Source organism: Emydura macquarii, unplaced genomic scaffold (assembly GCF_026122565.2).
Source record: "Emydura macquarii macquarii isolate MOO-44397 ecotype Brisbane River unplaced genomic scaffold, CSIRO-AGI_Emac_v2 contig_1644, whole genome shotgun sequence".
Classification (NCBI taxonomy): Eukaryota; Metazoa; Chordata; order Testudines; family Chelidae; genus Emydura; species Emydura macquarii.
Window position 1 is genome coordinate 24,312,398 of NW_027131781.1, and position 14,153 is coordinate 24,326,550.

At 40.5% G+C, this 14,153-nt stretch overlaps 1 protein-coding gene across 2 annotated transcripts in view; it reads right to left on the bottom strand.

Moving 5' to 3' along the window:
* The window catches only part of SLTM (SAFB like transcription modulator), a 29,881-nt gene extending 16,007 nt beyond the window's left edge, over window positions 1-13,874 (bottom strand). For both annotated transcript variants that reach the window (XM_067555950.1, XM_067555949.1), the window contains exons 1-6: window positions 13,665-13,874; window positions 12,771-12,858; window positions 2,401-2,468; window positions 1,823-2,014; window positions 1,529-1,576; window positions 445-472 (exon numbers count right to left, since the gene is read on the bottom strand). In XM_067555950.1, the coding sequence (XP_067412051.1) occupies window positions 445-472; window positions 1,529-1,576; window positions 1,823-2,014; window positions 2,401-2,468; window positions 12,771-12,858; window positions 13,665-13,835 (595 nt within the window). In that variant the 5' untranslated portion in view covers window positions 13,836-13,874. The remainder of the gene's footprint in view (window positions 1-444; window positions 473-1,528; window positions 1,577-1,822; window positions 2,015-2,400; window positions 2,469-12,770; window positions 12,859-13,664) is intronic.
* Window positions 13,875-14,153: the final 279 nt, after the last annotated feature.

Sequence of the window (14,153 nt, forward strand, 5' to 3'; positions counted from 1 at the left end):
TAAGCACAACCTGGTGGCACGTGAACGACACTGTGTGAAAAGTCAAGTAGATGATGGTCCATAATTGGTAGTGTTTTCAAGTTCAGAATAGTAACGTATGGTCAGTTAAGCACCTACCAGTTACTGCAGCGCAAGTCAAACTTGTGCATCAAGATTTACTGAATCATAGAAACAGAAGTCCTTGTATATTTGGTTTATTTTTTTCTTTAATTAATAATAGGCATACATCCACCACAGTAACTGATATGTACTATCATCAATTCTTAAGAGAAAAATAAACCCATCGAGTGCATGGATCTTAGTGAGCTTAATACAGAGACAGTCGATGTTTAGTACTAGAGACAAACCTAATATTAAGACTAAAAATTAAGCAAGTTTCATCTTTCATCATCAGTTTAAGGTGTTTGAAAAACCTCTCAACTCTACTACACCTCAAAAACATACCTTTTTCATTTTCTTCCTCTTCACCATTCTGCAAGACAAGGGGAAATCAGATTTAAGTATTTGTTTGCTCTGAGAGTTTAAGCACAACAAATAAGAATTTTAAGTCCACAGGAATCCAAATTTATGAATTAAGAAACTGTTTCCAAAAAACTCAAGAGTTTAACAAGAAGTTTTGTACACATCTTTTGTAGCCAGTGAGAATTTATATCACAGCATTCATTAACATCTTTATTTTCCACTTAAGGACAGTCCCCTTTCTATAAAAGTTCCTTTTCCAAGAAAGGGAATTTAACTGTTGGCAACATGTTACCAATTTATTGTGTAGCCAACAAAGTGTTTCTTAGCTATATACTGTTTTCTAGTGTTAAGGTCTTCAGAACAAGATTAACAAGTAATATGACCTCTTTTCTGTTGAATTGTTTCATCAAAGGCCATTAACTAGTGTTAGTGTTGGAAGTATGGGACCCCTGCTTTGAGTATTATACAGCAAATGTATGATACAAATGCTGTTTACTTTCTTGGGTTATTAAGGTTAACTGGGAGGGGGAGAAAGATCTTGCTCACTACTAAAAATACTGCTTCCACATGTGTATTTCACACATTCTAGATGTCTTCATCAGAAGTATCTGGAACTCTCAGTATGAATTTCAAAACTGGAAGAATTTTTTTTTTTTTTTTATAAAGGTAAAAGTATCCAAACCTTCATCTCCAGAACATCATTTTTAACATTTTACCTTTGGAAATGAAGTTCTGAACTGAAAGAAGGTTTTGTATACGCTGTGTTAGAGATAGCGTATATAGTTCTCAAGCGGCACTCAAGAAGTGTCTCAAAGTATTTTCGGATCGATTACCTAAATGTGTGTTGAATGCCCCCACAAGAGTGAAGTATAGTCACTTTAAGAGGGCATCTCAAAGTCAAGGCCATCCATAATACAGTGAGCAAAGCTTGCACTGCAGTCTGTTTTATACCATCAGAAGCTCAAAGATGCAAGTCTGCTAACTTAATTGAGAAAGAAGGTCACTTTAAGCCAGGCTTTGCTTCAATTTCCGGATCACAAGTTTAACAAGACTGTTTGAAACTTACATGGACCGTTGGAAAACTATCATCTTCTGTATCCTGAAGATCATTTTCCTGACATGAAAACAGACAGGAGACTTGCTAAACAAGTGAATAATGACACTTACAAAAGCATCTAAAGAGCCCGTACTACTCAGACAGGTTAAGAGGAGCAAGGGAGTTTAAAGTAAGTACTACCTCTTTTAGTGAGAGCTGAACAAGACACAAATTTTAGCTTCCCAAAGAACTTTGGACAGACTAAACAGAGATGTGTTTTTCGGATTAAAATTCATATAAATTTTAACAAGTCTGGCAAAGTACCTGGTTTTCAAAGTCCTTTTCTGCCTCTTCTGTTGCATCTCCCTGTTTTGAATCAAGATCTCTCTTCTTTTCTGAAGAAGGCAGTTCTTTAGAATGAGAGTTCTCTTCTTCATTTTCACAAGATTCTTCAAAGTCCTTCAGTTCATCATTTCCATCTTGATCGCTTGTATCTTGAACCTCCAATTCACTTTCCTTTCAATCAGAACATATAATATAACTAGAGGCATAAGCTAGATTTTGCTTCCAGAGAAATGTAGAGCCATTGTTTCTTCAAAAGGATATGAAATAGCTCCACTTTCAATATTGTTTATTGTTGTCATTCCTAGAGTTCCCATTTATTTTGATGCACACAGCATGCTCACATGTAAAATGTTATGCATCACGATAAACCAAGCCATATAATTGAATAGTCTATGGAATTAGGTATGATCAAATATCTTATAGTACTGTAAACAGTCTGAATAATGATTTAGATCTTCATTTCAGCTTGCATCAAACGGAGATTTTCAGGTAAAACTTTGCTTTATTTACCTGACTGGAACAGTTCAGTATATAATTTCTCAAAGAAACTTATTTACCTTGACAAAGGAATCATCTTCCACTGAAGCATCACCACCACTTAGTTCATCTGTTTCCTGTTTTTTACCTAAAATGACAGGATACACAAACAACTAGAGTTGTCAAGTCTTAAAATAAGAGTTGTTTTCATAGGCATTATGGTGCGGGGAAGGGAGGGCTCAATTAACTGTTCTCCATAACACCACAGCTCCATTACACTACAGCTCACACACCATAGCATAATTCCCAAAGAACACTGTTTTAAGATGAAACTCAATGGCTATGAAGTGGAATTGACATGTAATCATTTGTGTGTCATAGTCAATGAGACCCATCTAACAAAATGTTACTTCTTCAGTTTTGACCCCTCTCCTTTAGTATTTACATGGCTTTTCAAACTCAATTCTCAAATTTAAAAAAGGTATATAGTAATTCTGATAACTATAATTAATGCCACCTCACTGTCAGCAGCCAACTCTAGGAGCTAAACTTTAGAATTAAGAAAATGGCCTGGCAAGGAATATGAAATTGAAAATATTGGAAATCTCCCTCTCAGAGACAATTGTCTCAAATCTAGCACTGTGAATGTACTTTTTTTTTTTTTTTTAAATTAAAGAAGTGGACAAAACTACTGACAAAACTCCATTGGAGCCCATCAATCTCCTTTCTAGAGGAGTAACCCAAATGTTGTGCACTTCTAAACATACAGTTATTCGGAATCATTTGAAGACATTGAATCACTTCACGTAATCTCAAGCATCAGCTTTGAGTAAGCTTTGAAGAAAGATCAAAACGCATTCTGATCAGAATTGGTGTGACTGGGTTTCTGCTGGAATCCAGCTATGACCATCATTACAAGATGTGGCTGGGATGACAGCAGTTATGATCACTCAACTTCTCCAGTGAAGGCTTTTTGCTGTGTAGTGTATTTGACAATATTAACGATATGCTCTTCAACATTTCATCCTCCCCTTCGTCAAATGAAAGGACTGCATACTAGATAAAGTTCATCACTCCTTCACACAAATAGCCCCACACCCACCTCTGATGTAGCAAACATACATCTCTTGAAGAAAATGAAAAAAAGAATCTGAGGCTACAGCTACACTGACAGCGGCAAAGTCACCGCCGTCAGATGGATTTCTCTGGATCGACTGAGCGGTCAGTGAAGACCCGCTCAGTCGATCCAGAAATCGACGTACTAAGACCACCTTCACAAGTGGCGTAGTGTTGTGTCAATGGGAACGCAGTTCCTGTCGGCGCGGCGCAGTGCAGTGAAGATGGCACACAGAAGAGAAGCATAAGTCAACGGGAGTTACGCAAGTTTTTTGCGTAGCTTCAGTAACTTCCGTCAACTGCCGCCAAATCTTGGAGGTAAGTGTAGACAGGGCCTAAGTCTTCTAAGAGGCAAGTTCTAAACAGAACTTCAAAACTTGCAAGCTACGTGACTAAAGAGGGCACATATTGACTCTAGTCTCTCATTAGTTACATGAGTACAGATACAGGTAAATGCCCTCAAACTAGTTTTTACAAATGCATTTTTAGAATTTTAGATCAATTCAGATTGAATTAAAAAGGTATCCTTTTGCCACGTTTAGCTAGCTTAAACTTTGAGAAATGTCTGTTTTATATTAGGAAGTACAATACCATGAAATTAGCAAAGTACAAGGGGCAACAAAAAAAATATGATCAAAAGGCTTGTTTTAAGAAACTAGCCTCCCTTAGAAGGTGAGTGACTTCACAATAGAAAAATCCTTTCAAATCCATGGAATCCTTTGATCTTGGAAAAATGAGTAACAGACTGTTTCAGAATAGTACCCCCTTTTTTTTTTTTTTTTAAACTTGGGCAATTCATATCGCTCTAGTAATGACTCTATTCAGGTATGCTCCAACAATCTTATATAGTTTACATAAACAAAGGATAAATGAAGAATTAAATGTAACAAAAAGTGTCTTACTGAATAGTGACTTTTCTACATGCCCTTTTGGCTTCACAATTTGCTTCTTTAAAAAAATTCAGTCAACTAATTTAATGCTTTGTTGGCCTTCACTGGGCTTCTCCATGTTCTATCTTAGTTCCCTGAACTTCTCCTGCACCTGTATCCAGATAAACATACACTATGCTCGTGATCAAGTGTTCTTGATGCTACAGGTGTCCAGCCTATTTCATTCAGTCTCTAGACTCTTCAAAGGGTCTTTCTAAAATTCATCTGCTTGCTTGCCTCACACAGGCAAGATTAATTAGAATCATCCGGGGGAGGGGGGGGGGGGTGTGTTAGGGGTCACCTTCCCCCAACACAAGTCTCAGACTGTATGGCACTCAAAGGCATCTTTCTTGAAAGCCAGATTTCTGAAAGCGTCCTCACCAGAAGCCAAATGAATGGGAGCATCAGAATGAGTTTTCCAGATTTTTTTAGTATAACCTAGGATCTGAGGATACTTGCTGTTACTCCAAGTCTCTCTCCATGAGGATCAAATACTTGCAATCCACCTTAATACAGTGCAAAAAAAGCCCACATTTATTCCTTGATGTTTCTGAACACAAAAAAAAAAGGTGTTCAGAAGTATAAGAAAGGACAGTCCTCATCTTCAAGTGAAACTATAATGCCCCTGCCCCTCAAAAAAGTATCAATACAACTTATCCCACTACAATTACTACTTAAAGGTGCTGATGCAGGTAGTTTTCTAATGTTGGCACAATATGGCTCTCTACTACTGACAGTATGTCTTAACAAAAAGAGGCCCCCAGACTGAAGTGTTCAGCACTGTTCAACAGTGCTGATGTGAATGAACTAGATTACTACTGGTCCATCCACAGATGAGCAAGAACAGATTTAAATAGTGTGCCCACACAGCTAAGGTCAGACGCCCAGAAAGCATTTTTCAGTGAGAGAACAAATGTTATAACAAGATCAGCATCACCAACAGCTAAAATGCATAAAAGTTACTGTCACCAGAGAACACCTGATGGCACAGCTGTGATTATCATGTGGCTTATGAAGCAAAGCAAGATGGTAACACACAGGGAAGAAGTTCCCCATATCCAAGTCATCCAGTGTTGCTAACACAGCCTGCTATGAATCTGGGTTCTTGAACTGGAACTATCAATACATGTTTTCTGGAAGGCAATACTATACCACTTACACTTGGGGAGAGAGGCACTACTTTAGACACCAGATTTCATAGCCCTTGCAGCACCACTACTTCCAAACTGCCAAAGCTTATCTGCTTAAAGCGTGGTGGGCCTTTTCCTGCCTGAACTACACCATTCCTGGGACTGGAGCAAAGGATTCATAACAGAGTTAAATCTGCATGCTGATTTAATTCTCAACTCATTTACATGACACAGGTAACTATTCTGATTGTTTTAAGCATTCACAACCCTGATGATTCAGGCCACCTAAGGGTCTAGTGAATTATGAGAAAAAAGAATATTTAACTAAAATGTAACTGAGTGGGTGTTAAATATAAAGCTTTGCTAACAAATCAGGCACAGATTATATATTGGCCACATTATATTTGATGCACAGGTAAATTAAATACACAGTTTTAGCACTTTTAGTGTTTAAGAAAAAAAGGTGAAAAAATGTGATTATTGTATTTATCATCTGCACTGCAGTAGCAGCTAGCAGACCCAATCAGGCCCTACACTCAGCAAAGGTGGCCCCTTCCCCAAAAAGATTATACTTTGCAATAGTATTTAATTGTAATGGGCCTGATCCTGCAACCCTATGTTACCATTTGCCCAAATAAGATTAACATAACGTAAGTAGGGCCTTACCAATTTTACGGTGGTGAAAAAAGGTGTCTCGGACCATGAAATTGGCCTTTCCCCATGAAATCTGAAGCCCCTAGCTGCTAGTCCCGGATAGGCTGGGCCGCTGACAGCACAGAGTGAGTGTGGCAATCTTGCCACCCATCTACGACAGGTTAGCAACACTGCTCCCCCAACTCCATTTTGGGTCAAGACACCCACCTTGAAATATCAGCCAAACACACCAGAAATCGTGAAATTGACTTATTTTCAAATCCTATTGCCATGAAATTGACTAGAATGGACCATGAATTTGGTAGGGCCTTACAGAGAAGTTGACATTTTATCCTATTTCTGCAATCCAATATGGTACATTCTGAAGACATTGTACAATTATTATAGCTTCTCCAGGATGCCACTGTTAATACTCTAAATTAAGAAAAAAACGGAGCCAAGTCAGAAATGATCAGTTACTACATTGAAATTCTCCAGAGAATAGATTTATAGCCTTTGCAAACACAGAAATAGCCAAAATATTCTTTTTTAGTGTAGTTTCAGGTATATAGATCAAATATATTCACTTTAAGAAAGCGGTTTAAAAGTTTGATAAATAAAGTTAACAGAAAGTACATGAAAAAAACTAAGGAAAAATAAATTGTGGTAATACACTTAACTCCTGATAAGCAACGGAGCATCACAGATGTCATGAGTTTGAAGGTACATACTTTTTTTTAAACATATGTATGTATTGCCGATCCCTTTATCCAAAAGAGAAGAGTTGTATTTTACTTAAGATAAAGATGCCTCATAAGTCTCACAAAGGAGTCTCAGTCTCGGTGGTTGGCTAGCTGTTGATTTGAATTATATCAAGTCTGAATACAACGTAACTGGTGAAGACAGTCATCCAATACTCAGAAGCCTGCAAACTGTAACTGAGGAAGTTGCTTAAGGGAATCTGCCAAAGGGCGAGTTGGTTAAGCATTAACATTCCTTGAAAGCTTAAGGGCAACCTGAATGGCCTTGGTGATTAGCTTGGTGACTAGCTTGGTGACTGGGTGTATTCGGAAGAGCTGACCACAAGTATGATTTTGAACCCAGAACTGTGCATAGGAGAGTTCACCTGTATTTATTTTACAGCTCTACACTAAGAAGTGGAAACTCAATCTTCTTTATGTCCAGTGATGAGTTCAAATTAGCTCCTTGTGCGGTTGTTCTAATCAGCAAAATTGTAGAAAGAAATTGGGAAGAAGAGCAGCATGAAGATTTACTAATATGGTACTAATATCAAGGGAAAGACTTGGGTGGCAATTCAAAACTAAATTCAAGATTAACACAATTCATTTGTGCGAGCAGGGAACAGAGTACTAATGCCATTCTTGCATTCTTTGATGCAGTTCAAAACCATTGGTGCTTGTTGAACTAGAGGACTTGATTAGTCTCCACATGGGCCAGCTCACCATGTGGCGTAACATTTCAAAAACACTGACAGGTCTTTATGTTGGCCATGGAGACTCCTAAATATGGATGCATTAAGGACAGGGTGTTCCCCCTCACTCACTCTGATAAGGTTAAGGAACCTGATACAGGGATAGTTAGTGTGACAGACCACAGGAGGGGCTTAGGCTGGTGAAGCAATCCCTGATTGGAAGACTAAGCCCAGCTGAGCAGGTGTGGGCTGGGCTAGTATAAAGCCAGGAAACTGGCAAAAGAAAGGGCTGCAGTGAGGAAGCTTGCAGACACCCTCTGTGCATTAGAGAGGGAAGGGAGGAACCCAGGGAAAGACCCTGGTCCTGAGGGAAGGGTGAACTAAGGCTTAGTCTATGCTACAAACTTATATTGGTATAACTATATTACTCATGGGTTTGGAAAATCCACCCCCGAGTGACAGTTGTACAAACCTAACCCCTGGTGTAGACAGCGCTATGTCGATGGGAGGGCTTCCACTTTGGCTGTGTTGTAGGGTCCCTGGGCTGGAATCCACAATAGCAGGCAGGCCCAGGTTCCCCTATCAACCACTGATGGAATGGCATTGCCTGGACAGCAGAACCAGCAAGATTCTATACCCGAGAAGGGGAAAACAGTGACATGGATGGAGGGCTGAACCACAAAGAGGAAACTACAGCTCCTGGACCGAGAGAGAAGCCACAGAATGAGAGAGAGGACAATACTTTAAGAGACCTCTAGGAGAGGAATTATGAGACCTGGGAGACAGCAATTCCCAGAACAGCCAGGAAGAGGCACCACACATGGTAAGTGAGTACCCCTGACAGTGCCTAATAATAAAAAGGAAGGGGGGCAAAGAGATGAGATCACACTACTAGGCTGAGACATTTCAGGAGTGTCCCAAAGTAAACTGAGTGAAATGGTGGTGGAAGATTATCTAGTATAAAACAGATTAGCAATCATAATTTATCTTGTGGCGAACCAGTGTCTACTGAACCCATCAGAAAGAGACACAGGTAACAAGGGAGTAGCAGCAGGGAAACATATGCGAGTACAGACAAGTTTTATACCAAGAAACTTGACGGAACAATCAGCATGACCGTGTAAGTCACTTCAAATATCACCATCTCCCTTGGATAGGATATTGTGGTTTTTTGTACAGCAGTATTGTGTACAGTTTTTGTATTGATAAGTATCATGTTTGACTGAAACAGAAAATTTTGATTATACATCTTATTCTACAATTGTGTTGGTGGATGTCATTAACATCCAGGAAAACTATGGATTTTTTTTGGAGTAGAGATGTGCCTCATTCTATTTTATTGCTTTTGAAAGACAGGCATTCAGAGGGACACTATCTAATTTAGTAATATGAAGGCTAGGTAGTATGGGGAAATAAGAAGGCAATAGTACCATAGCATGTGCTATTCATACATATTTTAGTGATACAATGGGATTGGATAGTAAAAGGAACCAAATTAATTCAGGTAGTAAGAAGGTCAAATATCTATAGGCAGCTAGCTACATGTTACTTCCACCAATACACACTACCTTTAAATTGGAAGTATGGCCTGAAATTAGATCAGAAAGGAAGTTGTCATCTGAAACCAATAGGTCTTCTCTTAAAAGTAATTTAACAAACTAGTGTCCTTGCTTGCATTAACATCTTGGTATTAAAATCTATTTTAATGTTTACTTCTCATTCATCTTGTTTTGTATGTGCTATGGACAAAGAATGTTTCAATCTCAAATTCCCCAGTACTAGCACAAAGCTGAAGTATAGTGGGTTGCAAATGCTTCAGGGGAATGTTCACATCTAATTTCACATAAATTACCTAATTCTCTGGAGGTGAGCTACTGGACCTAGACATCTGACTAAGTTACTACGATCTTCATACGTGTCCAGAACAACATTTTGGTGATGCAGCATTCAGCACTGGACAGGAGATTAAGGAAGCAAGTTCTCTTAAAAAAAACCAAACCTGCATGCAAGAGGATTTAGCTACTAAATCCAGGAATGAAGAGGCACAACAAAAGTTACTCAAGCAAGTTTTATTTAGCACTGAGAATTCTATCTGGGCCTGAAACCTTAGACATTTGTTAGCTACAAGTAGATGCAGAAGACCTCACCACCTCACATGAGCTCAAAAGGGAAAATCCCTAGTGAGAAGCCCTGCACTTCTCTCACTTAACTGCTGGGAATCCCCCTTTGGGGGCTCCATCCTTCCCACAAAAGGAGAATTAGATTAGTATCAATTTGGGAAGAAGCTAGCATTTTAACCAGTGTGGTGACCCCACACTCTGCTGAGCAGGGTGTTAACCTATTCGACTGACATTAAGAGAAAAGATGGAAAGAGGGTCATATGCCTTGGTTTAAACAGGATGGGACTAGTTTTTCATATGAATGTCCAGAGTCCAAGAACTTTTTTCCACAATGCTGGAGATGTTCTGGCTTTTTTTTTTTTTTTTTTTTTAATATCGGAGTCAGTGTTGGGGTATTTTCTAGGTACAAACTCCGTTCAAAACATACTGCTATAGTGATAGCAAGTGTTCTGTTGAGAGGACTTGAAAGGGGCACCTACCTGGAAGTCTGTTTCTTTCCTTTTCTACAGGCACCATAAAAGTCACAGGGACTCAGGGGAAAGAGAGAATACACCCTCTATTCACTCTGCTATTCACACAGGCTAAGCTTTTCCAACCCAGACAGAACTGATCAGAAAGTAGCCATTTGTGTATTTCACATATCCAGAATGTAGACCCTTTTTTATTTTGAAAACCTCTACTAAAGGATGTCTGAAAAGTTTGAAATTGCTGCTTGAATGGAAAAAGTTTTGGACTCTCCTTTCACAGATGTTCTGAGGAAGGCTCTTTACAATTTTATCCTTCCCCTAGCTTCTTTCTAATAGATCTACCACTTCTCTTACAACTCTAGTGGCCGTCCTTGTTGTTCATAGGTTTCCCCCATCCCAGCAGTAGCTGTATGAAGACTGGGGAGAAGTAAAACTATCCTTTCCATAAAACTCTGAATAGCACCAGTAAAGCCTACTGAGTACTTAATTAGCTTCACCCTGCAGCTGCTTGGAGAAAGCTATGAGCAGCAGCAAGACCACTACAGCAATTTGTCAAGTCCATTAGGAAGAAAAAACTAAATTTGTTCACACTGGGCGACTGTTTTTGAAACCAAAAACAGCTAGACGCTTATGCTGTGTCTACACAACAGCTTATGTCAGCAGTTTATGTTACTCAGGGTATAAATAAACCAACCCCCACCAACATAAATTACACCAACATAATAGCGCTCATGTGCACAGTGCTATATTGGTAGGAGAACTTCTCCTACCAACATAACTTCTGCCACAAATGGCAGAGGTTTTATTTATGCCAACGGGAGAGGTCTCTCCCATCGGCACAGTGTTTTCACCAGATGCACTGCAGCTGCCCAGCTACATGAGTACAGCTGCACTGCTGTACATATCGACATGCCCTTATTCTTAAAGGAAAGTTCAGTTCTGAAGAAATTAATGACTTAAATTCCACTGCTCACCAGGGAAAAATTCTCAGTGCAAGCTGAGTTGGTTTTTCAAGTGCCAGTCTTTCCAACGGAAGGAAATTATTAGGTTTACAAGAGATTAAAATATTAATATTTTAGTAGAAGAGTTAGATCTTTGTCATGGAAGAAAGAAACAAGCAGGAGGGAAACCAACATCATCAGCTTAAACCTAACCCAAAAAAAAAAAAAAAAAAACCAATCAAACAAACAAACGAACGGCTATCTGGTTGCTAAGCAGTGACTTTGTTCTCAATATGCCCATAACATGGAAGTATTACAGTAAGACTACCAAAAGCCAAGACGGGGAGAATCTGACAGATCATACTGACAGAATTGAATACATTCCTCCAGGGTATTCACTTTAGAAGATGACTATATCCAAATATGGTACAATAGTATCATTCTTCCATGCAAAGTCAGCCTAGCACTGTGTTGTATGTTATAAAAACTAAAAAATATGAACAAAGTATGAATTATATTCAGGTTTATCAGAGGACCCTTGTTTATGGAAAAATTCATGAATCAAGTAAGTATCCCATTATAATCAATTTTCATAGGTTTTCAACGTAAGTGAGAGGAGAAAGCGAACTTATCTTAAGACAGTGTGTTGATGGCATCTTTTTGAAAAAAGGGAAGGATTCATATTCTGTATGCAAACCCACAATTTAACCCTAAGATATGGCTTCCAGCTTTTCTATAACTAGCAGCTGTTGAAGACTTGTCCCCACAAGGTAATATAGTAGGGAAGGTTGAGAGACAGGGTAGAGGCCTAATATCAGGGCTATCCAAGAGGGAGCTTGTCAGAGGCCAATTCAATATAGGTATGTGTATATCATTCATGATTTAGAAGGCTGAAGAAGAAAGTAGGCAAACACTCCTCATAGCAGCAGAAGGAATAACTCAGGTCTGTTTACATTTTGCTTAAAAAAAAAACACCACACCTCAAATCACCCTGTGGAAACAAGATCAGTATAAATGTTTCTAAATTTTCAAGTTTTCATAGAATTTTCTTAAATTTCCTCATACAGTGTTCACAACCTTAACAATGAAGCAATTTCACCTGAGTGTGAAATTGACTATTAAAAGCAAAACCAAGTCACTAGTCTATTTTCATTGCAGTAAATGCAAAAAGGAAACACGGCACACATAAGACTCATTCAAAAATTCTTTGTGCGAAAATATTTCAGTTTAAGATTGACATGCAATTCAGTTTTAGACTGGTTGCTATTTATGGCATACTGTACTATTTATTTTTTCAAGTTGGATGACAATCTTAAATAGATGCTGAGCATTTCCAGAAAAAAAAGGTAAGTAGGAGTTACCTGTATATATCTGTAAGTAGTCACACAAATACATTGTAAACAATGCTACACATCTCAATTTGGTGGGTTTTTTTTTTCTTTTTGGGGGAGAAAGAGGGAAGAGAAGAGAGAGAACCACATTTGACTACATTTGTGTAAAAGTGGGCAAAATTGTATAACCATAACCAAGCACAACTACTCAGAATTTGGGCAGATATCCACAAAAACTATTTCTCAGTATTCAGACTCAGAAGAAGTCTTATATTTCTAATTTGACAATTAAACTTAAAAATCTCAAGTCAATAGACTTTCAAGATATAATTTCCATTAATAGATTTTAACCTTTGCCTTTTGTTGGTTTCTTGGTAGGTGTGTCAGCGGAAACAGTTATTTCAATATTATCTGGATCTCCTCCTTCTTCTTCAATAGCCTAAATAAGACAAAAATAAATAATGTTTTATCAAGTTTAACTGGAAATTGATCATTTCCAGTTACAAAAGCCTAATCAGGTGTTCTTCCTAAATACAAAGTATTATTGAAGGGATTCAGACTAGATAGTACATTTAAAACACCTTGGGAGGGGGGAAAGACAGGACACTACTACAGGGAATGGCAGCAGCCTACGCTATTAGATTAACATTTTAATAAAATCTAACACAGGTCAGCCAATTACTCCCACAAAACGTAATGCTACGGGGCCATTTAAATGTAAAGACAAAATGTAGGTCAGGTCAAAGCCCTAGGAAGAAAACTGCCTCACTAAGACTATTAGGAGAGGGAAGGGGAGCCCAGCCCAGCGCCGAAGGCGAAGAGGCGCTTCCTGGCTGGGCTCAATCCCGCAGCACCGGCGCTGGCAGCTGAAAAAAAGCTGTGGGGCGGCGATGTCCAAACGCAGATTTCTCCCTAAAAGCGGGCAAAAGCGAGACCAGGCCGATGCCACCAGCCTAGGGCACCACCCCCAGCCTCCACCCCCACCCAACCGCCAGGGTTTAAAGCGGGTGTGCGGCGGGCTCGCCTGCGGGCTGCGCGTGGCCAGACAAGCGCGCGAGCCCCTCACCGATGCGCGGCGTTTCTCGTGGGCGACAGGCGCGAGGCCCCACCCCGGGCAGCGCCAGGAACGGCCGCTGCTCGCCCGCCCCTGGGGCGCAGAACGGGGCCGCCCAGCAGGCTCCCGGTCCAGAGCCAGAGAGCAAACTTCGGCCTGGCCTGGCCGCGCGGCCTACGCCGGCCTCTCACCTGCTTGAGCCGGGAGATGAGCACGGTCTTCACGCCGGTGATGTCCAGGTTGCGCCGCTTCAGCTCCGATTTGAGATCGATGACCCGCAGGTCAGTGATCTTCTTACTCTCCATCTGGGCTGGCCCTGCGGCCGGGCCGGCGGGAGAAGAGACGGCGGCAGCGGCGGCCATCTTAAGGCGAGTGAGCGCGGCAGCTGCACGCACAATGAAACCCCCTCCGCCGCTCGCTCCCTCCCTCCGTAAGTACCCGGATGGCGGCAGCCGGCAGCGCAGGACGGGGCTGGACCGGGCATGCGCATTGCCTGGCTACCTGCTCTCGTGTGGCTTATCTTGAGCCCTGTCGTTTCCTCACCACAGAGTAGAGCAGAGCCTCTCCGCCCTTGGCCGGGTGGGCGTGTCTGGGGTGACTCTGGTCTCCCCGCACGGGGCGGGGTGCTCTGTGGGTGCACTGGGAAGGAGGTGGAGGTGAAGGTGGGCTGGCCAGGAAAA